Source organism: Pan troglodytes, chromosome 17 (assembly GCF_028858775.2).
Source record: "Pan troglodytes isolate AG18354 chromosome 17, NHGRI_mPanTro3-v2.0_pri, whole genome shotgun sequence".
Taxonomy (NCBI): domain Eukaryota; kingdom Metazoa; phylum Chordata; class Mammalia; order Primates; family Hominidae; genus Pan; species Pan troglodytes.
The window spans coordinates 31238737-31265581 of NC_072415.2; the positions used below are offsets into that span (position 1 = coordinate 31238737).

Below are 26845 nucleotides of genomic sequence, written 5' to 3' on the forward strand. Positions count from 1 at the left end.
ATCTAAAGGAATAAGAAGCCAGTATGAATAAACAGGTGTTAGAAAAGGGGAAATAGGAATCTCATGGAACTCCTGTCAGAAAGTATAGCTAGATCTCACAGAAACTAGAAGCTGACAAAGCCCTGAATTTGAACATCTGGCCTGTGCTCTGCTTTCCTCTTCGCAGATCAGCTTCCCTTCATGGTTCTTGGTTCCCGTACCTTAGCTTACATGTGGCTGACATAACCCTAATTCGGATTCCAATTCTCTAAAACCTTACAAATCCAGGGTCCAGTACCACCTGCCTGACTTTTTGTATTTATTTCAAAATTCCAGGAGAGAGATTCTGACTGTCCCAGACTGGGTCAGACGGTGGGCCACAAGCTCACCAGCTGTGGCCATGGAGGCAAGTTCGAGTGGCAGAGAGGGCAGAGAACCAGGGTGAGGACGCAGGTTCTCTAAGGAAGGAGTATGTGGGGAAGAAATAATAGACATTCTAGAACCAAGCTTTTCATTATATTATGTGCTCTATTTCCTTAACCTTAACCATTATCTACTGTATTTATCTACTCTATTTCCTTAATCTTTTAGAGATTAACCTTTCCTTTCCTTTTAGAGCAGCATTTAAATTATTTCCAGTCTTTCACTGTTATAAAATAACTCTGCTAAAGAAACATGTACCTGGTTTTTTTCCCTCTGAATTATTTCCTTGAGATTGAGACATTTTTGGGTCAAAGAATGTGAATGTTTCTATGCTGTTTAATACGTAAAAGTATTGTATCAACTTACAAGGCCATTAGTAACATTGGTTTTCCTCACTTCAGGGTTTTCTGGAAATTGTATCGGCTGTGGAGAAAGAGGATTTCGATATTTCACGGAATTTTCCAACCACATTAACTTGAAGCTCACCACTCAGCCAAAGAAGCAGAAGCACTTAAAGTACTACCTAGTCAGAAGCTCCCAGGGTGTACTGTCTAAGGGACCTCTTATCTGCTGGAAAGGTAGTCAATTTCCAGGAAGAAAAGGGGAGGGAATGGAGATTTTACAGTGGTGACAAGTGACCCATACAAGATTCAGAGTTCAGGTGGGATACAGATAAATATCCCAAGTTCAGAAGGATATCCCAAAATTTAAAGCCTTCTGGTAGGTTATTTGACTTGCCCCTTACTAATTTTAACAGAGACAATTCAAGTTTAGGAAAGTGAATGTCTCTGTATTCATCTCTTGGGAAGGGGGTACAGCTCTCAAGGGGAAAAATGGACTCTTTCCAGCTCTTCTGTCCTTTAGAGAGGACCTCAGGGTGACAGCTCCTTGGTTAGATGCCGTTTTTACTCTATTTAATTTCTTTGGAGATTCTCAAACATCTGTATTTTTTCTATTTTAACTAGACCTAAACATACTTAGAATAAACATTAATGTTCTCTTCATAATACCTGGGAAAATACACTATTAAGTTGTCAAAGTGTTATTTCTTATTAATTAGGAAGAACTTAACTTATTTATAGAAATGAATCCAGTTGAAACTTCACATCTTCATGTGCTTGACAGGATTGACAGAAGTTCTCTTCACTGTGCTAAAGAAAAGAAGTATTTAATTATTATTCTATTGATCAGTTTCTTAGGTGCTGAGATTTTTTCTCCATATAATAACTATTTTTAATGTTTTTCCTGACTATGAAAAACAGCATAATATTCCAAATTACAACTGCAGATTTGTTTCTGAGTCCTTCACCTTAATTTCTCTTAGTTATCCTTGAAGTAGCATTATATAGTTCTTTAGGAAATGGGTATAATTCCGAGACAGGTATCATCAGAACTTAACGCTTGTGACCACTGAATCATAAGCTGGTGAATTATAGATAAGTGTTTATCCTATTAAATTACTTTTCTCAGAAAAATCATTTTGAATGTCATGAATCCTAAGAAAAGGATAAAAATAGGATAGGTATCACGTCCCTCCCTTTTAATTCCCTTCTTTAGCCTTGTTTTGGTTGCATAAAATATTTTTAACTTCTTAGTACTCAGTGGCAATTCATCCTTCCTTCCTTCCTTCCTTTCTTCCTTCCTTCCCTTTCCTTCTCTTTTCATTTATCTTTTCTTTCTTTCTTCCTTCCTTTCCTTTACCTTTCCCTTTTTCTTTCTTCCTTTCCCTTTCCTTTCCCTTTCCTTTTCCTTTCCTTTCCCCTTCCTTTCTTTTCTTTTCTTTTCTTTCTTACACGCTCTCACTCTGTTGCCCAGGCTGGACTGCTGTGGCTCAATGCAACCTCTCCCACCCCAGGCTCAAGTGATCCTCTTACCTCAGCCTCACAAGGAGCTGGGACTACAGATACACACCACTGTGCCTGGCTAATTTTTGTGTTTTTTGTAGGGACAGGGTTTTGCCATGTTGCCCAGACTGGTCTCGAACTCTTGAGCTCAAGTCATCTACCCACTTTGGCCTCTCAAAGTGGTAGCATTACAGGCATGAGCCACTATGCCTGGCCTCATTTTCCTAATAAAGAATAACATTTGTGAAAGAAGCCTCACGTTTATAATAGTTGCTATTTTGGAGCTGAAATTATATTTATTTATATAATTTATATATATACACATATAATATCAATATACATATATGCATATATTACCTATTGGAGATATGCTCTTAGGCCAGAATACAATAGCTCTTCATAGCAGGTCATAGCATAGAAGGTTATAGAAAACTGCTTCCAGTCCTTGTATGTATCTCATAAACTTGGAGACACTCTAAAGGACCGTCTGTAATTAACTTTGTCATATAAAATCATTTATATTCCTTTTTCACATGCTACTTTTTGAGACTAATAGGGTAAAATTTGGTTGGAAGTTAACAGTCCCACAGGCTGTCATAGTATTTACTATCTACCTAAATCAGTACAAAGCACTATTAAAATATACCAGAGGCCCATTAATACTGGCTTACTTAAAATGAAGCTTGGCATATCATGATACGTAACCACTTTGACTATTGGCTGTCTCCTTTAATAAGAACTGAGAATAATATTAATTTGAGCATTTAAAATTTTTCTCTACTGCCTATACATTTTTCTTTGCTTCTGTTTTCGGACCTAAATTAAGGTTGAGAAGAGAATAGGTTATAGGCAGCCTAGACAGACCCTAGGTTACTGTTCTACATTTAAACCAATCCCAGGTAGGATGTTAACTGGTATTGAAAGGCCTATTAGGTTTTCATAAATTACTAATGTTTTAACCTCTGTCTTACCCATAAAACTAGCATGACTATATTGGTTACGAGTATTTTTCCTCTGGGAACTAGTATGTAGGGAACAAAGGTCCAATTTCTTTGAAACCATTTCTTTGTCTTCCAAACAAAAGCATTGTGTTCACTAGTTGAAACATTCTGTTGGAGTCAGGATGGGGAAGGTGATCTCTAATTAAAGTGGCTGCCGCTTAAGGAGCAGCGATTTAATTTAGAGATTTTATGGATTGTGTCCCCATCACCTGTTTTAACAGAACATTGGTCACTTCATACAATGTGATTTTTACTCTTTTCCAGAATGTAGAAGCCGACAATCCTCTGCTTCTTGCCACTCTATTAAGCCAAGCTCTTCAGTGTCGTCAACTGTGACCCCAGAAAATGGGACAACTAATGGATACAAATCAGGATTCACTCAGACAGGTATGGGATATTTTCTTTTGGCATTTCAAGCATCACATGTATATTTAATGAGCCTTTTTAAAATATATACTTACTGCTGACTGGTTTGAATAGAGATATTTCAAAATAAAGGTATTACTTGAGTTACTATTAGAGTTAGAATTCAGCCTTGAGATGGGTTAATCTGTGGATGACCAGAATCCAAGTCCTCACAGTCCTGACAGCTGGTAGGAAATTTAGCTGGAGCCTAGGACCTCATTCTAGGGGAGACTGACAGTAGGCAATAAGTGGAAATCCAGACATGAGGGGAGTCTGCATCATAGCCATCCAGTGGCAAGTATTAGAGACACAGTCATTAAGACTGGAGTTCCAGGGTAGGGCTCTAACTAAGCCCACAGAACATCATAGGGAGTAGTGCACCATCTGGGATACAAAACAAGGTCCTAAGCTAGGATTGTGGATCACAACGGATGAATCCAGGATCTAGTTTCTAGTGATACAAGAGAGGGACTTGGTTATGAATAACTAGATAAAATCTTAGTGCCTGAAACTAGGTCACAATATCAGAGCAGGATCAGCAGAATGACTGATCGTACTGAGCAGATAAGCTACTAGTCTGAGGCTTCTAAAAATTCCTCCAGTATAGAGCACCAGCCCAGGCCCTGAGGCCAAGATAAGATTCCAGGTGGAACTTCATGGTTCCAGGTGGCCAAAGGGCTGGAGGGCTTTGCCTGAAAAGATCACTGCAGATAGTATTTGAGAAAATTACTCAAAACCAGCCTTGGTTATATCTTAGGCAAGAAGGAAAGTATTTTAAAAGACTTTGTGAATTTGTTTCAGTTCACTTGTTTTTTGTGGAGTACATTTTACTCGTCTGATACACACACTTCATAGCATATGTACTTTGCCAGTGTTAATCACAAATTGAGAAGAAGGTGGTCTTCATTTGCTACATAGCATACCTCTTTCAAATTAATGTGAAATTCTGATGAGCTGGTCAATTTCTACTTATTTTCAAGATAGAAGTGATTATTAGAATATGTTAGCAGCAGCAGCAGCAATGATAATAAGGCTAACTTTCTTTGGGGCATTTCTTGCTATGTGCCTGTACTCAGCTAAGTCCACCTCTTCCTGGATTGTACAAAGTTTGGCTTTTAAATTGCACGGGAGATTTAGATAGAGGCTCTGATCTAAGAGAATAGACCACTTCTCTTTAGAATAAATGAGAGAACATGGTGTCACTAGGTATTCAAGAAAGAAGCAAGTTAGCATTTGGCTCTGGCCATTGAAAGCATAGCCTTCATTACATTAATGACACACCTGCATGTCTCTCTTAGAATATCATTTATGTAATTTGATTGATCCCGTGATATGTTATGCTGTGAAATATAATTTTTAAAACCACAGTATTAAAAGCTAAGATTTACTTCATTACAACAAAAACGTATCAAGTGTTTATTTCGTTTTAAGAACCTTATCAGATGCTGTAAGGCAGGGTTTCAGTACTCGACTGATGTCTGCAATGATTTAAAAAACATTCATGGCTGGGCACAGTGGTTCATGCCTGTAATCCTAGCACTTTGGGAGGCTGGGGTGAGCAGATCACTTGAGGTCAGGAGTTCGAGACCGGCCTGGCCAACATGGCAAAACCCCGTCTCTATCAAATACACAAAAATTAGCTGGGCATGGTGGCATGCGCCTGTAATTCTAGCTATTTGGGAGGCTGAGGCACGAGAATTGCTTGTACCCACGAGGTGGAAGTTGCAATGAGCCGAGATTGTGCCACTGCACTCCAGCCTGGATGATGGAGTGAGACTCTGTCGCAAAAGAAAAAAAACTAATATAAGGGATTAAAGAACAATAAAACAGGCCCAGGCACAGTGGCTCATGCCTGTAATCCCAGCACTTTAGTAGGTAGGCCTAGGCATGTGGATCCCTTGAGCTCAGGAGTTTGAGATCAGACTGGGCAACATAGTGAAACCCCGTCTCTACTAAAAATACAAAAATTAGCTGGGTGCTGTTGCAGTGAGCTGAGATACCACCACAGCACTCTGGCCTGGGCAACAGAGCCAGACCCTGTCTAAAAAAAAAAAAAAAAAGAAAGAAAAAGAACAATAAAACATGTAACCTTTCCTAAGAGGGAGAGGTAGGTATGTAAATAACCAGTTGTACCTGAAAATAATGACAAGATATTAAAATGTTAATAAGAAGTAATACAATTTTAATTCTACCGGAAAATATACTTTGTAAACAAATTTTGCTTTGAAAGAGGAAATCAAGATTCAGGCTTTAGCAAAGGCTTCCCCAGTTGCCATCATGAGACACAGGCCAGGAGCAAGGGGAAGGCACTGACTGACTCACCGTGAACACAGTGGCCAAGTTTTAATGCTCACATTCTTTTGTGTCCCTTGTGAGGATGTAAGTGGTAATTTGACCATGAAAATTAGTTATTAACAATTTCAGATGCAACCCAGAAAATGTAATAAAAGAAAGTGCCTTTATAAGTGATGCTTTGTATCTAAAATTTTTGTATTAATGAATTATGTTTATAGACTTTTCAATAATTTCTTTCTTCTGACACTTGAACATAATGGACTGTGGAAATTTCATGTTGGCATTATGATACCATTGCAAATATTAGCATGTGCAGCACTTCCTTAACTGATGGATTGAGATTCACCTTTCTATAGGAGATTGTTTTCTCCCTAATCTTAATCTGCAGTCAGTGACTGTCTGTAATCAACAGTTTTTAGCCTCAAGTATGGGTACACACATTGTATAGTATTTGAAGAAGAGTTTAATGCACTATTTGCATGCCTTTGTCTTGAGTTCTACCTGCTAAGCTATATATATTCTGTTCTGGCTGGGTTACCACTTATTGCTTGCATATTTTCTCTTAACATTTTCTTCCTTTTTTTTTTTTTTTTTTTTTGATACGGAGTCTCACTGTGACACCCATGCTGGAGTGCAGTGGCACTATCTCAGCTCACTGCAATCTCCGCCTCCCAAGTTCAAGCGATTCTCCTGCCCTAGCCTTCCGAGTAGCTGGGATTACAGGCGCATGCCACCACGCCCGGCTAATTTTTGTATTTTTAGTAGAGACGGGGTTTCTTCATGTTGGTCAGGCTGGTCTTGAACTCCCGACCTCAGGTGATCCACCAGCCTTGGCTCCCAAAGTGCTGGGATTACAGGCATGAGTCACCGCACCTGGCCTTCTCTTAACATTTTCATGTAATTGCTAATTCAAATTTTGGCCACCAATCTCAGTGAAATATTCTATCATTTTTACTGAAGGGGGCTATATTTTTATCTATCTGCATTATAAGCGTGACATACACATATATGATGTTTAATCGGGACGAGAATTCAGGAATAGATGAAAAATACATTTGTCTAACTCAGGATCTTGAAAATTTCCAAGTTTTTTTCTAAAGCCTTTATTGTTTTAACTCTTGCAGTTAAGTCTATGAGTCATTTTGAATTAATTTTTGTATAGTATGAAATGAGAGCTTAAATTCATCTTTTCATGTGTGGATATCCAGTTGTACCAGCACCATTTGTTGAGCAGACCGTTTTCTCATCAGTGAATTGCATTGGTCAAATGACTCTAAATATAAGGATTTGTTTCTGGAAAAATTGATAAAATAGGCCTCATCAAAATTAAAATATTTTAAACTTCATAAGTCAATTAACTCTAAATATAAGGATTTGTTTTTGGAAAAATTGATAAAATGGACCTCATCAAAATTCAAAACTTTTACACTTCAAAATTTTAAGGATAAAGAAAATATGGTATATATACACAATGGAATTCTATTTAGTTGTAAAAAAATCATGAAATCCTGTCATTTGCAGGAACATGGATGGAACCAGAGGTCATTCTCATAAATAAAATAAGCCAGGCACAGAACAACACACATCACATGTTCTCACTTACACGTGGGAGCTAAAAACAGTTGATTTCATGGAGACAGAGAGTAGAATGATGGTTACCAGAGGCTGCAAAGGGTGAGGAGATGGGGATGAAGAGAGGTTGGCTAATGTGTACAAACATAAAGTTAGATAGAAAAAATAAGTTCTAGTGTTTGATAGCAGAGCAGCATGACTATAGTTAACAATAATATATATTTTTAAATAGCTAGAAGAGAAGATTTGAATGTTCCCAATACACACACAAAAAAGATAAATGAGGTGATGGATATCCTATTTATCCTGATTTGATCATTACATATTGTATGCATGTATCAAAGTATGTGTACCCCATAAATATGTACAGTTATTATCTGTCAATGAAAAGACACCATCAAGAAATGAAAAGGCAAACAACAGAGTGGTAAAAATATTAGCAAAACACAAATCTAATAAAATATTAACACCCAGAATTTACAAAAGCTCTTACAGCTTAATAAGATGACAATCCAACAGAAATATGGGCAAAGGATTTGGAATAGACATTTCTTCAAATAATATATACAAATGGCTAATAAGCACATGAGAAGATGCTCAATATCATTAGTCAGGGAAATGCAAATCAAAACCATAATGAGAGCCAGGTGCGGTGGCTCACACCTGTAATCCCAGCACTTTGGGAGGCCGAGGCAGGTGGATCATCTGAGGTCAGAAGTTTGAGACCAGCCTGACCAACATGGAGAAACTCCGTCTCTACTAAAAATACAAAATTAGACAGGTGTGGTGGTGCATGCCTGTAATTCCAGCTAGTCGGGAGGCTGAGGCAGGAGAATCACTTGAACCCGGCAGGTGGAGGTTGCAGTGAGCCGAGATTGCACCATTGCACTCCAGCCTGAGCAAAAAGAGAGAAATTCCATCTCAAAAAAAAAAAAAAAAAAGTAATGAGATACTACGTCACATCCTCTAGAACGGCTGTCATAAAAAAGACAGTAACAAGTGTCTGTGGGTGTGGAGAAGTGGGAACCATTATACACCACTGATAGGAATGCATTGGTAAAATGTGGCAGCCATTTTGGAATACAGTTTGGCAATTTCTCAAAAAGTTGAACATAAAACTACCATGCAACCCAGCAATTCCACTCCCAGGTATCTACCGAAGAGAAATGAAAATATATGTTCTCATAAAAACTTGCATGCAGATGTTCATAGCATCATTATTCGTTATAACAAAAAGCTAGCAACAACCTAAATGTTGATTAACTTGTGAATGGCTAGACAAAAATGTGATGTATCCATATAATGGAATACCATCCAGCGATAACAAGAAACAAACTGTCGACATAAGTTATGTCATGGGTAAATCTCAAAAATATGATGTTAAGTGAAATAAACCAGATGAAAGAGACCACATATTGTATGGTTCTGTGTATATGAAATGTGCAGACAAGGCAAATTTATAGAGGAAGGAAGTAGATTAGTGCTTACCTGGAGCAGGGAGTGGGAATGGAGATGAACAGAAAATGGGGTGTGAGCATTCTTATTAAGGGGATGAAAATGTTGTAACGTTGATTTATGGTGATGGTTACACAACTTGGTAAGGCTACTAAAAATCATTTAATTGTATAGTTGAAATGGGCAAATTTTATACATAAAGTATACCTCAATTAAGCTAGAAAAATAGATTAAAAAGCTGCTCTGAGAAAATTCATAATCCTTTGGGGTGGCACTGTTTCTCTTTCAGTTTAATCCAATCTAATTTATTGAATATCTACAGTGGGGTGAGCAGTTTTTCGGAGCAGATGGTAAACAGCACAGGGCTGGGAGTCAGGGTTCTGCTATTAAGATACTGTACCTGACATATATTGGCTGAAAATTGGGGCAAGCCAATCAATTTTTCTGTGCCTTGGTTTCCTTTCCTCATTTGCAAAAACTGAAATTAACAACGCCTGTTTTGCAACTTTGTGAGGAATGACTTAGCCTTGCTACCACACTTCTGCTTGTGTGACACTGTTCCCTGTTATAATGATTTGCGAACCATGTATATTCTCTTATACGCTAGAAGCTTTATGTTCTTTTTGTTTATCTCTGTATCACCTAGTACCAGACAAATGCCTGGAAATAAATGTTATTTGAATTCTGTTTTTATTTAAATTAGAAATTAGCATTTGGGGATTATTAATTTAGTCTTTATTAATTTATTAATAGTACTGGTATGTACTGTTTTTCTAAATGAAGATAATATGCTCATCCACCATTAGAAGAACACATGTTTTATCCCTTAGCTTATAGGGAAGCATGGGGTGAGCCTCCTAAGCTCTGCCCCTGTCACTAATAGTATGGCTTTTAGGAAGACTCTATGAAGCAGGGCCACTTTATGATTTTCTTGGGCCCTAGGTATCTTTGCCTATGTAGGCTCTTCCTCTGTAGAAAAACATGTCAAATTATGTTTTATAACTGTCAGTATAAAGGTGAATATATTATTATAACATTATATATAAAGGCCAGCATGGTGGCTCATGCCTGTAATCCCAGCACTTTGGGAGGCTGAGGTGGGTAGGTCGCTTGAGCCCCAAAGTTCAAGACCAGCCTGGGCAACATGGCAAAACCCTGTCTCTCCAAAAACATAAAAATTAACTAGGTGTGGCGGCAAGCGTCTGTAGTCCCAGCTACCGGGAAGGCTGAGGCAGGAGAATTGCTTGAACCCAGAAGGCAGAGGTTGCAGGGAGCCAAGATCATGCCACTGCACTCCAGCCTGGGAGACAGAAAAAAAAAAGACAAAGTATTGATCATAAAGGAAAAGACTGATATTTTACTACATTAAAATTATAACTTCTAACTATTAGGAGTCACCATAGAGTAAAAAAAAAAAGCCATAAATTGGGAGATGATATGTGTAATACATAAAACTAACAAAGAACCAGTATCAAGAACTTATAAAGAATACTTATGGGCCAGGCACATGGCTCATGCCTGTAATCCTCACTCTTTGGGAGGCTGAGGCAGGAGGATCACTTGAGCCCAGGAGGTTGAGGCTGCAGTGAGCTATGATCTTGCCACTGCACTCCAGCCTGGGCAACAGAGCTAGGCTCTATCTTAAGAAAAACAAAAACAAAAACAAAAAAAAGAATACTTATGAATTAATAAGAGAAGTATGTCAATAGAAACAGTGAGCAGAAACTTCAACAGGCACTTCACAAAAGAGAATATCCAAGTTGGCAATAAATACATGAAAAGATGATTAACTACTTTGGTAATGAGGAAAATTAAATTAAAAATACAAGATACTATATTCAGATCCCAAATTGGCAGTGAATTTAAGAATGACAAATAGTTGATGTTGGCAAGGATCCTTTTTTTTTTTTTTTTTTTTTTTTGAGACAGAGTCTTGCTCTGTCGCCCAGGCTGGAGTGCAGTGGTGCCATCTCAGCTCACTGTAAGCTCTGCCTCCCGGGTTCACACCATTCTCCTGCCTCAGCCTCCCGAGTAGCTGGGACTGCAGGCTCCCGCCACCACGGCCAGCTAATTTTTTGTATTTTTAGTAGAGACGGGGTTTCACCGTGTTAGCCAGGATGGTCTCGATCTCCTGACCTCATGATCCGCCTGCCTCAGCCTCCCAAAGTGCTGGGATTACAGGCGTGAGCCACGGTGCCCAGCCAGATGTTGGCAAGGATTTCAAGTAATAAGAACTAATATACACTGCTGGTAGGAGTGTTAATTGATACCAAAGCTGTGTAAGTAGGTTGCAATACATAGTAAAGTAGAAAATGTGCATATCCTCTGATCCAGCTACTCCATTCTAAGGAACTTTTTGTATATGTGCACCAAGAGGTATGTACAAGATTGTTCATGGCAGTGTTCTTCACAGTCACCTTAAACAGGAAACAACTAAAGTGTTCGTTAAAAATAGAATGGGTAAGTAAATTGTGAGATATTCATATTTAGGGTCAGATGAGGTGGCTCATGCCTGTAGTCCTGGCACTTTGGGAGGCTGAGGCTGGTGGATTGCTTGAGCTCAGGAGTTCAAGACTAGCCTTGTCTTGAACATAGTGAAATCTTGTCTCTACAAAAAATACAAAAAAAAATTAAAAATTAGCAACGTGTGTTGACACATGCCTGTAGTCCCAGTTATTTGGGGAGCTGAGGCAGGAGGATCTCTTGAGCCTGGGAGGTCAAGGCCGCAGTGAGCTGTGATCTCACCACTGCACTCCAGCCTGGGCAACAGAGTGACACCCTGTCTCAAAACAACAACAAATATATATATAAAATGAAATAGCATATGGCAATGAAAATAAACAAACAGATGCCTACACCTGGCACTATAAAGGAATCTTACAAAGATGATACTGAACAAGAAAGTCGTTCACAAAAGACTCTGTCCAATATTATTTCATTTCTATTACATTAAAGAAAGGGCAAAACTAAACTATTTGAGGAATGCATACAAAACACAGTGATCACCTCTGGGCAGAAGGAGGGAGATGGAATGGGAAGAGCACACAGGAGGCTACCGGCTGCTGACAGTATTTTGTTTTGTTTTGTTTTATTTCTTTGACTTGGATGGTGGTTTCATAGATATTTGCCTGTGGTTATTCCTTAAGTTATAAATAAATGTTTTGTGTACTCTTCTGTATTATGATACATCTCAATGAGAATAAAAGGGTGGATTTACCACCCCCCCGCCACCAAACTACATACATGTACCAATGTGAGTAGTATCATAGGCAGGGATGCTATGGTGTAATAATAATGTTTGTGTCTTTTGAGTTTTTCTGTTTCGCATGTGGTGATTGTACAGTGGGATTGTTGCTGTCAAAGTAATCTCTCATAGCTGACTTTACTGTCTAAGAAGGGAGTGGGCAGGAACAACTCTAAATGGAACTCTGTAAATGTCCAACACTTTTCCTTCCCCGTCCTCCACCATGGCCTCCTTTCCTTTGCCTTCCAAGAGTTTAGAGCTCTCATGCTGCCTGCTGCCCTCTGTGTGTCCAGAATATTTTGTGATCTGCCACCCCCTAACCTAGGCCTACCATGCTCACATAGCCTATCACTTTGTTTCCATTTCCCCCAGGACTCCTCCTCTGTCCCTGATGATGGCTGTTTAAGAAGCAGATTGTATGGGAGTGTATCATTCAACCGTCCCTAAGATGTGGCCGTGTCTGTCTCCTTCCGCTTTGTGTCCTCCTTTGGGCACTTACTTCCCCCTTCCCTCTCTAGGTGCATCAAAAGTTCCTCCAGCATGATTTTCTAAATTTAGTTTCTTATGAATACTCAGTTAATGCTTTTCTAAAACAGTCTCTTTTTTTCCAAATATGGTGGGAACCCTTTGGCAAATTTGCCCACTTCTAGCCAGATACTGAGAACTCGCGGGCTTTTCCTTTACACGGTAAACTCCTTGAAGGTAGGGATTGTATCTTTGTCTTATTCCCCTACTGCATTCCCAGAGCCTAACATAGTACCTGGCATGCTGAAGAGGCTCAATAAATATTTGATGAACTCATGGATGGGAGAGAGAAGGAAAACAATGATTACTCCCCTCTGAGACAGGAGAGGAGGCTACGGGTCATGCATGTGCTTGTGAGACTTCTATTCCTGCTAAGAGAAAATGCAACCCCTTAGTAAGCATGAGGAAGAATATCCCACTTTGTGGAAATGAAGAAACCCATAAGTAAAAACAGTGAAGTCATTTTCACTTATTACACTAGCCAAAATATGTTATTTCAGTGATAAAATGCAGTGCTGGTAAAACCGACACTCTCAGCCAGGCTGGTAAAGGTGAACAGTGGTGTGACCTTTTAAGAAAGCAGTTTGGCAATATGTAACAAGAACATTTAAAATATTTATACCTTTTGCTATAATAATCTCACTTTAGCAGGCTTAACCAAGAAAATAACCGAAATGGAGAGTCAAGATATTCACTGCAGTTCCCTTTATATTAACTAAAAAGGAAAAGCAACCTTAGTGTAGAAACAATTGAGCAAATCGTGACATCACACATGATGAAGATGCTAAAAAAGATCATTATGAACCGTGCAGCCACCTAGGAAATAATTCTGTTAAGCAATAAAAGTAAAATTGAAATGATTTTTTGTCATATCATGTAAAAAGATAATGTGGATAAAACATAGAAGGGCATGTACTAAAAGAAAAAAAAAACTGGTTCGTGGGAGAAGTAAGACTTTAGCATGTTTGTTTCTTTTTCTGAATTTTCTTTTATGTTATAATTTTCATAAACATAAAAATTCTCAAAATTAATCCAAATGTATAGGTTAGTAGAAAATGTCCGCTTTTTACTGATCTCTCATCAGCTCTGCATGTGTAGAAATAAAGGCCAATACCTAATGTAGGCAAGTTCAAGATACAGGTAGATGATAACATAACTAGATTTTGAACTCTCTGCTCACTACTGAACAATTATATTTGGCAATTACTGGGTACTAGGAGATGAGGGTACAAAGATGGTATTGAGCTCTACCTAGAGTTCTGTAAAATGCTCATGTATGTCAGATTTCAAGAGTAGAATCGAGGTAGTAGGAACAGGAAAACAAAGGGAGAACACCACGGTTATAGAATCAGTAGCAGATCAGCTCAACATCTCCTGCTGGCCCAAATGGAGAAAAGAGACTGGATTTACCCTCCCCCTGGAACAACTGCAACAGCAAAATACAGACAAAAATACATAAAAAAATTTTAAATACACTATTCATCAGGCAACAAAGAATAGTGATCCCTGAGAGATGGGAAACAAAGTGAGTCTTATGATTGCCCAAGCTTGCTGTCTTCACAATTTCTAGACCATGATTAGGGAAAGGAAAGTGGTAGAACCCAGCAGACTCCTTAAGTCAAGTAGAAGGAACTGAGAGGGGAGACCAGAGCAGCTAGAGTTCACAGGACTAAGTACCAGAGGGAAGAGAGCTGCACAAAGAAGAGAGAAACCCACAGATATCCAAAGGGTCCCTCAAATGTTCAACATAGTATTACTTGGTACCTGCATGTGAAGAAATTACTGAAAGCTGATCTTTGAAAAGTACCATTCAAGCCAAGCGTGGTGGCTCACATCTGTAATCCCAGCACTTTAGGAGGCTGAGGTGAGAGGATTGCTTGAGCTCAGGAGTTTGAGACCAGCCTGGGCAACCTGGTGAGACCATGCCTCTACAAAACAATAAAGAAATTAGTTAGGCATGATGGCGTGTGCCTGTAGCACTGGCTACTCTGGAGTCTGAAGCAGTAGGAACGCTTGAGGCTGAAGTGAGCTATGATTGAACCACTGTGCTCCAGCCTGGGCAGCGAATGAAACTCTGTCCCAAAGGAAGAAAGGGAGGGAGGGAAGGAAGGAAGAGAGCGAGGGGAGGGAGAATGGGAAGGAAGGAGAAGGAAAAGAAAAGGAAAGAAAGAAAGAGAAAGGAAGAACCATCCAAAAGGATTAGAGGAAACTGCCCAGCATTCACACAGGGCCAAGAAAAGTGGCTATTCCCACCAGCCACCAGCCAAACAGGAAAACCACATAATACATCAGGCATAAGATAGAGTACTTAGGAAGGTCTTGTCTCAGTAACAGATAATACATAGCCCTAGACTGAGCACTGCTCCAGTCCTGCCTAAAATATCATGAAAGCAAAACCCCAAAAGATCAAATTGTTTCCAAATAATTTAACTGTATACAAAACAAAGCTCAAGGATATTTATAGGAATATACAAACACTCAGCACCCAACTAGATAAAATCGACAATGCCTGACATCCAGTGAAAGATTACCAGGGTGCAAAGAGGCAAGAAAATACAACCAATACCAAGGAGATTAATCAATCAAAACCAGTGCAGAACTGACACGTTAGAGTCAGCAGAGAAAGACATCAAAACAATTATTATAACTATATTTCATATCTTCAGAAAGTTAAGTAGACATGGCAGATACGAAAAAGACCCAAATTAAACTTCAGTGTTTGAGAAGAAAAGCACTCTGGATGGGATTAACAACAGGTTAGTCATTGAAAAAGAAAAGAATAATGAAAGCACAGTAATGGAAACTATCTGCAGCTAAACTCAGAAACAAAAGAAAATGAAACGAACATCAGTGAGCTGTGGAACAACTACAAGCAGCCTAATATACTAGTAGTTGGAGGGCCTGAAGGTGTGGGAGACAAAATATGTATTTGGAGAAATAATCCCCCACAGGTTCCCAAACTTGGTGAACATTATAAACCCACAGATCCAAGACATTCAGTGAACCCCAAGCATAAGAAACATAAAACTACACCGCGGATCACGAGGTCAGGAGATCGAGACCATCCTGGCTAACATGGTGAAACCCTGTCCCTCCTAAATATACAAAAAATTAGCCGGACATGGTGGCGGGCACCTGTAGTGTCCCAGCTACTCGGGAGGCTGAGGCAGGAGAATGGCGTGAACCCGGGAGGCAGAGCTTGCAGTGAGCCAAGATTGCCCCACTGTACTCCAGCCTGGCTGACAGAGCAAAACTCCATCTCAAAAAAAAAAAAAAAAAAACTACACCAAAGCATATCATTATAAATTGCTCAAGGCTGGGCACAGTGGCTCATGCCTGTACTCCCAGCACTTTGGGAGGCCGAGATGGGCAGATCACTTGAGGTCAGGAGTTCAAGACCAGCCTGGACAACATGGTGAAATCCTGTCTCTACAAAAAAATACAAGAATTAGCCAGGTGTGGTGGCAGGCATCTGTAATCCCAGCTACTTGGGAGGCTGAGGCAGGAGAATCACTGGGAGGCAGAAGTTGCAGTGAGCTGAGATCATGCCACTGTACTCCAGCCTGGGAGACACAGCAAGACTCCATCTCAAATAAATAAATAATAAAAATATAAATAAATAAAATTGCTCAAAAGCAATGGTAAAGAGAAAAATCTTAAAAGCAGCCAGAGAGAAAAGGCATGTAATTAGTACAGGGGAGCAAAAAGAAGCCTGACATCAGATTTCTCATGGGAAACAATATAAATGAGAAGACAGTAGAGCAATATTTTTAAAGTTAACCTAGAATTCTATACCCAATAAAAATATCTTTTGGCCAGGTGCGGTGGCTCACGCCTGTAATCCTAGCACTTTGGGAGGCTGAGGTGGGTGGATCACTTGAGGTCAGGAGTTTGAGACCAGGCTGGCAGACATGGTGAAACCCCATTTCTACTAAAAATGCAAAAAAAATTGCCAGGCATGGTGGTGTGGGCTTGTATTTGGGAAGCGGAGGCACGAGAATCGCTTTAACCCGGGAGACAGAGGTTGCAGTTAGCCAAGATCGCGCCACTGCACTCCAGCCTGGATGAAAGAGTAAGACTCCATCTCAAAAACAAACAAACAAAAAATAATCTTTCAAAAATGAAGATGAAATAAAGACACTTTAAGACGTACAAAATATGGAATAGTTCACAACCAGCAGACTCACACTACAAGAAATGCTAAAGGAAGTCATTCAGATAGATAGACTTGATAGCAGATGAAAATCCGAATCTTTACAAGGCATTGAAAACCACTGAAAATAGGCCAGGCACAGTGGCTCACACCTGTAATCCCAGTACTTTGGGAGGCCGAGGCGGGTGGATCATGAGGTCAGGAGATCGAGACCATCCTGGCTAACACGGTCTCTACTAAAAATATTTTAAAAATTAGCCAGGTGGGGTGGCGGGCACCTATAGTCCCAGCTACTCGGGAGGCTGAGGCAGGAGAATGGCATGAATCCGGGAGATGGAGCTTGCAGTGAGCCGAGATTGTGCCACTGCACTCCAGCCTGGGCAACAGAGCGAGACTCCATCTCAAAAAAAAAAAAAGAAAAAAAAAAAAGAAAAAGAAAACCACTGAAAATAGTAACTGCATAAATAAATGTATTTAATTTTTAAATTTAAATCTATTTAAAAGATGATTGTTACACCAGTATAATAATATATTTTGGGTTTATAATACATTTAAAAGTAAATTGTATGACAATAGTCTAAAGGCCAGGAGGGGAAATATGGAAGTTCATTATTGTAAAGTTCTTATATATGAAATTTTGCAACATCACCTGAGGTTTTACAGTGGCAAGTGAGGATATACAGTCATTTCTCAGTATCCACAAGGGCTTAATTCCAGAACCCCTGCTGATACAAAATTTGCAGAAGCTCAATTCCCTTATATAAAATGGCATAATATCTGCATATCACCTGTGCACATCCTCCCATATACTTTAAATCTTCTCTACATTACTTATAATACTGAATACAATGTAAATGTTATATAAATAATTGTTATACTGTATTGGGTTTTTAAATTTGTATTTTTATTGTTGTATTTTTATTTTTATTGTTTTTTAAAAAAATATTTTTGTTTTGTTTTGTTTTGTTTTTGAGACAGAGTATCACTCTGTTGCCCAGGCTGGAGTGCAGTGGTGCAATCTCAGCTCACTGTGACCTCCGCCTCCTGGGTTCAAGCGATTCTCCTGCCTCAGCCTCCAAGTAGCTGGGATTACAGGTGCCTGCCACCACGCCCAGCTAATTTTTTTGTATTTTTATTAGAGACAGGGTTTCACCATGTTGGCCAGGCTGGTTTCGAGCTCCTGGCCTCAAGTCATCCACCTGCCTCAGCCTCCCAAAGTGCTGGGATTACCAGCGTGCACCACTGTGCCTGGCCTGGTTTTGTTTTTCATAATTCAGGTTAATCAATAAGCATGTATTTATTGACTATTTTTTAAAAAAAGGAAGTACAGTCATGTACCACATAATGATGTTTGGTCAGTGATGGACCTCGTATACAAAGGTGGTCCCATAAGATTATAATACTGTATTTTTACTGTACCATTTCTATATTTAGATATGTTTAGATACACAAATACCATTTTGTTACAATTGCCTATAGCATTCATATAGTAGTTATTCATCTTGTAATTATTCAAAACTATTCATGCCGTATAGTTTTGCTGCAGCTTTGGGGCAGTAGGCCATACCGTATAGCCTATGTGTATAGTGGGCTATACTGTCTAGGTTTATGTAAGTATATTCTAGAGTTCACAGAAGGACAAAATTGCCTAATGACACATTTCTTAGAGCATATTTCTGTCACTAAGCAAACATAACTATAAAATTGTCTTTATTCATAGACCACGTGATTGTCTATGTAGAAGACCCAATGAAATCTTTTAAAAAGCTACTAGCACCAATAAGTGAGCATAAACATTGCAGGATACAGGAGCAATATACAAATGTCAATTGTGTTTTTAGAAAGCCTAGAAATAAACCCACACATACAGGGACAACTGACTTTTTGTTTTTATTTTTTTGAGACAGAGTCTCAGTCTATCACCCAGGCTGGAGTGCTATGGTGTGATCTTGGCTCACTGCAACCTCCACCTCCCTTCAAGGGATTCTCCAGCCTCAGCTACCCAAGTAGATGGGACTACGGGCGCATGCCACCACATGCAGCTAATTTTTGTATTTTTTGTAGAAACAGGGTTTCACCATGTTGACCAGGCTGTCTTGAACTCCTGACCTCAAGTGATCCACCTGCTTTGGCTTCCCAAAGTGTTGGGATTACAGGCGTGAGCCACTGTGCCCACCCACAACTGACTTTTTAACAAAAGCACAAAGACAACGCAATGAAGAACGGATAGCCTTTTCAGCAAATGGTACTGGAACAGTTGAATATCCATATTCAAAAACATGAACTTTGATCTATGTCTCACACCACATACAAAAATTAGATAGGTCATAGATGAAAATGTTAAACCAAAAACTATGCAACTTATAGAAGAAAACATGGGGAAAATATTTGTGACCTGGGTTAGGTAATGGTTTTTTGGATATAACACCAAAAGTATAATCTAAAAAAGAACAAATCGATAAATTGGACTTCATTAAATTAAGAACTTCTCCTTCAAATGAGAATGAAAAGACAAGCCACAGACGGGCGCAGTGGCTCACGCCTGTAATCCCAGCACGTTGGGAGGCCGAGGCGGGCAGATCATGAGGTCAGGAGTTTGACACCAGCCTAGCCAACATAGTGAAACCCCATCTCTACTAAAAATACAAAAAATTAGCCAGGCATGGTGGCGGGTGCCTGTAATCCCAGCTACTTGGGAGGCTGAGGCAGGAGAGTCACTTGAACCTGGGAGGCGGAGGTTGCAATGAGCCGAGATCATGCCATTGCACTCCAGCCCGAGCGACAGTGTGAGACTCCATCTCGAAAAAAAAAAAAAGAAAAGAAAAGCCACAGGATAGGAGAAAAATCTTTGCAAAGCATATAAAGGGATTGTTTCTGAACTAAAGACCTATAAAAATTGAAAAATAAGAAAATAAGCCAGTTTTTAAAATGAGAAAAGTTATATGGGTGGCAGTTAAGCACTGTGAAAAGATACTCAACATCATTAATCATTAGGGAAATGCAAATTTAAATAACAATGAGATACCAGTATACACCTATTAGTATGGCTAAAAGAAAAGACCACATCAAGCAATGGTGAGGATGTAGAGGTGGTAGAACTCTAATGCAGTGCTGAGAACATAAAATTATATGTCTGACAGTTGCTTAAAAAGTTAAATATATACCAGCCATATGGTCTAGCCATTTTATTCCTAGGTGTTTACCAAAGGGGAAAGAAAATAAAATCCATACAAACACTTGTATACAATTGTTGATAGCAGCTTTCTTTGTAATAACCCCAAACTGGAAACAACCCAAAAGTCTATAACAGGTGAATGGATAAATAAATTGATATATCCAAACAGTAATGAATTATTGATACCCATGACAATGTGGATGAATCTCAAAATAAATCTAGTGAGTGAAAAAAGCCAGACCAAAAAGAAACAAAAAAAGGGATACTGTACAATTCTATGCATAGAAACTCTAGAAAATGCAAAGTAATCTATAGTGGCAGAAAACAGATCAGCAATTTCTTGGGGATGGGAGCAAGGGAAGCATAGGTGGGAGGAATTACAAAGAGGTACAAGGAAATGTGGGGATGATAAATATGTTCATTATTTTGATTGTGATGATTTCATGTGTATGTACATATGTCAAACTTACCAAATTGTGTACTTTAAGTATGTGCAGTTTATTGTCAATTATCCCTCAATAAAGCTATTTTTAAAATCAACAGCATAAGAATGGATTAGGAAGATACCTGATTTAACATGAGTTTTAGAGGGGAAATATGTTATATTTTAATTAAATGCTAATTCAACTGAATCAAAAATAAAACATGGCTGACATAACTAATGCAGGCTCAGAGTGCAATAATAGAAATATGGTGTCTACATTAGAAGGACATTAACTGCATGTGAATGTGAAAAGAGGTCCGTTGTAGTTAACCCAGGAAAGAAGCAAATTATAGTCTACATTTTGTACAGGCATCAAAGGCAAAAGGAGAGCTCATAAAGACTTAAGCTCTTGGTCATCTGGAAAACCTTTAACAAGATTTAGCAAAGCATTTGCTGAATATCTACTGTGTTCTAGGTTCTGTGCTAAACATGTTCATTGCTACTGTGAGGTTGTAGTGTCATTTTGCAGATCATGAAACAGACTGTAAGGAGGGTTAATAATTGGTGAAATAAGAGGTAATGAGTGACAAAAATCAAGATTCAAACTCTCTACTGGCTACGTAATTGGCTCCCTATGTTTTGGAAGATTTTTTCCCCCAGTGATTTTGGGCTAACAGAAAGTAATTGAACTATTGTATAAAGAGGATAAGGAGATTATTTTGGTATTTTTTTCCATTTTATTTCTTTAGCCACAATGTGACAGTCATTGTACCTGGAGCTGGGAATGCCCTCAAGGAGCTGTATGACCTAGTGGGAGAAACAAGAAGTTACAAACTACCACAATGTAGAGAGCAGAGCTGTGACTTGCTCAAGGAACTTTCCAAGTTTGTGAATCCTCCAGTGCTTACAAGTTCCTTCTTTAAATGGATATGAAATCATTAGTAGAGAGAATGAGGCCTTGGTGAGATGTAGATGCTGAGCAAATCAGCTACTTACTCACTAAGCACCAGGTTCTGCACGGTAGCCTCACAGCCCCGTGGTTCAAATTCGTGTCTGAGCAAGGTGACAGGGGATCACATTTTGGATATTTAGGGGCTACTCCCAAATAATCAAAACTGTTCTGAAACATTTACATATTTCAAAAATACCTATGTGCGTGTGTATATACATACATATATAATATATTCATATATATGCAGTAAAAAGTTTCTCTTTCATCTCACCTTATTTCTAGTCTCCTCCCAAACAGGTAACCACTGTAATTATTTTTCTTATATATTTTTCTAGATTTTCTTTATATCTATTCAAGCAAGCACAAATGCAAATTCTTATTTTTACAACTTTCTTACTCCAAAGGCAAAATTTTGTATGCAGGATTCTGCACCTCACTTTTTCATATTGCTGTGTCTTAAAGATCTTTCCAAATCAATAGAGAACTTCCTCATTAATTTTTTACTGCCACATACTATCTGGATATGCCATAATTTATTTAACCTGCTCCCTATTGATAGGCATTTATATTGTTTTGAAACAATGTAGCAATGAATAACCTCAATATATATCATTTCTCACATATATATAAATGTCCAGGATTGCTGGATCAAACATATACTCATTTGTAATTTCTATGCATGCTGTCAAATTACTCTCCTAACAGGTTGTACCAATATTTCCACAGAGGCTCACTAATTGGGTTTATTTATTGAACTTTTGGATTTTTGTGAATCTGATGGGTGAAAAATAAAATCTGTGTTTTTTTTTTAGACGGAGTCTTGCTCTGTTGCCTAAGCTGGAGTATAGTGGCGCGATCTCGGCTCACTGCAACCTGCGCCTCCTGGGTTCAAGCAATTCTCCTGCCTCAGCATCCCAAGTAGCTGGGATTACAGGCAGGTGCCACCATGCCCAGCTAATTTTTGTATTTTTAATAGAGACAGGGTTTCACCATGTTGGCCGGGCTCGTCTCGAACTCCTGACCTTGTGATTTGCCCGCCTGAGCCTCCTAAAGTACTGGGATTACAGGATGAGCCACCATGCCTGGCCCAAAATCTGTTTTTTAAATTTGCATCTCCCTTATTGACATTAAGCATTGTTGCATTTGTTTAAAAGCTGTTTGCATTTTTTTCTATAAACTCTAAGTTCATAACCTTTACCCTTTAGTTATTGAGTTGTTGGTTATCATAGTTTGGGTTCTGCTAGAATCAGAGCTTAAGGGAAGGACTTGGGTGCAGGTTGTTTATTTGAGAAATAATCCTTGGAAGCAGGAATAAGCCAACATAAGAGTGTTTTTTGTACATAATTCCTGTAAAACAGAAAGGCTTGAATCCACTAGATACTCCAAGAAGCATGCAGAATTCCTCAAAGAATTATCCTTCTGAAGAATGGGAGGCTCAGACCGGGCGCATTCACTCATGCCTGTAATCCCGGCAGTTTGGGAGGCCAAGGCAGGAGGATCACTTGAGCCCAGGAGTTTGAGACCAGCCTGGGAAACATAGGGAGACCTCCTGTCTGCAAAAAATACAAATAAATTAGCTAGGTTTGGTAGCCCACGCTTTTGGTCCTACCTACATGGGAGGCTGAGGTAGGATTGCTTGAGCCAAGGAGGTTGAGGCTGCAGTGAGCCATGATCACACCACTGCACTCCAGCCTGGGTAACAGAGTGAGACTCCATCTCAAAGAAAAAAGAATGGGAGGCTCGGGAGGCTGGGACATTTATTCTTACATCCCTTATTAATTTAGGATTGCCCTACAAGCATTATACTTTCTTGCACTTCTGGACTATACACAGGGCTGAGAGAGCTTTGTGGCCTTGGAGAAGGCCCTGAGACAAATAACTAAAAGAAGCTAGATGTGAGCTTGAGGTAGGATGCTATCCCCAGGAGTCTGAGCTCATGCAGAACTGTCCACTAGAGCCTCTCCTGAAATCAAAGGTAGACCAAAGGGATGTGATGTAGGGCAACAAAGCATCTGCTTACTACAATGTTTTTCTCTTATTGGCCTCTGTTGACAGTAATGCATAGTGTAATTATTGTGATATTAGTCACAGAATTTTCCCTGGTTTATAATTTTGTTTATACATAGTATTTTTAAAGTAACAACTTTGGCCAGGTGCAGTGGCTCATGCCTGTAATCCTAGCACTTTGGGAAGCTGAGGCAGGCGAATCACTTGAGGCCAGGAGTTCGAGACCAGCCTGGCCAACATGGCAAAACCCCATCTCTACTAAAAATACAAAAATTAGCTGGGCATGGATGGTGCATGCCTGTAATCCCAGCTACTTGGGAAGCTGAGACACGAGAACCACTTGAACCCAGGAGGCAGAGGTTACAGTGAGCCAAGATTGTGCCACTGCACTCCAGCCTGGGTGACAGAGTGAGACTCTGTCTCAAAATAAAGTGTGACAGAGTGAGACTCTGTCTCAAAATAAAATAAACTGACAACTTTATTAAGATATAATTCATATATCATGCAATTCATCCATTAAAAGTATATAATTCAATAAAAAACAAAAAGTGTACAATTCAGTGTTTTTAAGTATTATATTCACAGAATTATGCAATCGTCACCGCAGTAAATTTCAGAACATTTTCATCACTCCAAGGAAAAATCCCATATCCATTAATAGTCATTCCCTGTTTCATCCCTTTCCTCAGCCCCTGGCAACCACAAATCTGTTTTCTATTTCTATGTATTTGTCTGTTCTGGGCATTTCATATAATTGTTACACATGGTCTTTTGTGAGTAGCTTCTTTCATTTGGCATAATGTTTTCAAGGTTCATCCATATCGTAGTATGTATCAGTACTTTATTCCTTTTTACTGCTGAATAATATTCTACTGTATGGATAAACACATGATACAAATAAATTTTCAATTTTTCAATAGGTAAGTTGATACAGATCAATTTTCAGTTTTTCAGTCAGTTTGTCTATTATTGATTTATAAGAGGATTTTTAAATATATATATTTGGGATACAAGTTCTTTATCAGATACATGATTTTCAAAGATTTTTCTCCCATTCTGTGGGTTGTCTTTCACTTTCTTGATGGTGTCCTTTGAAGCATAAACCTATGTTTATCCATACAATATACAATCTGTGGATGAATGCCATTCATCAGTTGATGGGCATTTGGGTTATTTCCATTTTGGAGCTATTATGAACAATCCTGCTATGAACATTTGTGCACAGGTTTTTGGCTGGATGCGTGTTTTCCCTTCTCTCACATTTCAAACCTAGGAGTGGAATTGCTGGTTCATATGATAACTCTATGTAAAATCATTTGAGAACTATTTTCCAAAGTGGCAGCACCATTTTACATTTCTACCAGCAATGTGTGAGGATTCAAATTTCTCCATATCCTTACCAACACTTGTTAATGTCTTTTTTATTATAGCCACCCTTGTGGGTACGATGTAGTAGCTCATTGTGGTTTTGATTTGCATTTCTCCAGTGGTTAATGATGTTGAGCATCTTGTCATGTGCTTATTGGCCATTTGTATATTTTCCTTGAAGAAGTATCTATACAAATCAATTTTCAATTTTTCAGTTGGGTTGACTCTTTATTGATTTACAAGAGTTTTTAAAATATATTTGGAATACAAGTCCTATATCATATAAGTGATTTTCAAAGATTTTCTCCCATTCTGTGGGTTGTCTTTTACTTTCTTGATGGTGTCCTTTGAAACATGAAGTTTATTTATTTTGACGAAGACTAATTCATCTATATTTTCTTTTGTTTGTGTTTTCGGTGTTGTAGCTAAGAAACCATTGCCTAATCCATGGTCATGAAAATTACTCCTGTGTTTTCTTCTAAGAGTGTTATAGCTATTAGCTATTAGCCATTACATTTAGATGTATAATCTATTTTAGGTTAATTTTTTTTTTTTTTTTGAGATGAAGTCTACCTCTGTCACCCAGGTTGGAGTGCAGTGGCTCGATCTCGGCTCACTGCAACCTCTGTGTCCCAGGTTCAAGCGATTCTTCTGCCTCAGCCTCTTGAGTAGCTGGGACTACAGGCGCCCACCACCATGCCCGGCTAATTTTTTGTATCTTTGGTACAGACGGGGTTTCACCATGTTGACCAGGCTGGTCTCGAACTCCTGACCTCGTGATCCGCCTGCCTCAGCCTCCCAAAGTGCTGGGATTACAGGCGTGAGCCACCGCACCCGGCCTTAGGTTAATTCTTGTATGTGGTATGAGGAAGAGGTTCAACTTCATTCTTTTGCCTGTGGATATCCAGTTGTCACAAAACCATTTGTTAAAATGACTAAATTTTTTAACCCCTTGAATTTTCTTGGCACTGTTGTCAAATTTCATTTGCCCATAAAATGTAAGAGTTTATCTCTGGACTCTCAGTGTTATTTCCTTGATCTGTATGTCTGTCCTTATGCCAACACCACACTGCATAATTATGGTAGCTTTGTATGAAATTCTGAAATGGGGAGGTGTAAGTCCTCCAGCTTTGCTTTTCTTTTTCAAGATTGTTTTGGCTGTCCAGGTGCGGTGGCTCACGCCTGTAATCCCAGCATGTTGGGAGGCAGAGGCGGGCGGATCACGAGGTCAGGAGATCGAGACCATCCTGGCTAACATGGTGAAACCCTGTCTCTACTAAAAATACAAAAAAATTAGCTGGGCATGGTGGCAGGCACCTGTAGTCCCAGCTACTCAGGAGGCTGAGGCAGGAGAATGGCGTGAACCCGGGAGGCAGAGTTTGCAGTGAGCCGAGATCGTGTCACTGCACTCCAGCCTGGGCAACAGAGCGAGACTCCATCTCAAAAAAAAAAAAAAAGATTGTTTTGGCTATTCTGGGTCCCTTGCATTTTTACTTGAATTTTAGGATTAGCTTGTCAATTTCTGTGAAGAAGCCAGCTGGAATTTTGATGGGGCTTACTCTGAATCTTTACAATAGTTTGAGTAGTATTGCCATCTTAATATTAACCTTTCTGATCTATGAAGATGGGCGTCTTTACATTTGTTTAGGTCTTCTTTAGTTTATTTCAACAGTGTTTTGTGGCCAGATGTGGTGGCTCATACCTGTAATCCCTGCACTTTGGGAGGCTGAGGCAGACTGATCTCTTGAGCTCAGGAGTTCAAGAGCAGCCTGGGCAACATGGCAAAACCTCACTCTACAAGAAATACAAAAAATTAGCCAGGCATGGTGGCATGTGCTTGTCATCCCAGCTACTTGGGAGGCTGAGGTGGGAGGATCACATGAGCCCAGGAATTTGAGGTTGTTGTGAGCTGTGATCATGCCACTGCACTCCAGCTTGGGCAATAGAGACCCTGCCTCAAAAACAAAAAACAAAAAAAACAACAATGGTTTGTAGTTTTCATAGTATAAGTTTTACACTTCTT

General features: G+C 39.2%; 1 protein-coding gene across 7 annotated transcripts in view; it reads left to right on the forward strand.

The window, feature by feature from the left end:
- Positions 1–26845, forward strand: part of GREB1L (GREB1 like retinoic acid receptor coactivator) — a 282546-nt gene that overhangs the window by 157866 nt on the left and 97835 nt on the right. For all 7 annotated transcript variants that reach the window (XM_024350984.3, XM_016933423.4, XM_016933422.4 and 4 more), the window contains exons 6-7: positions 804–980; positions 3512–3634. In XM_024350984.3, coding sequence (XP_024206752.1) covers positions 804–980; positions 3512–3634 — 300 coding nt within the window. The remainder of the gene's footprint in view (positions 1–803; positions 981–3511; positions 3635–26845) is intronic.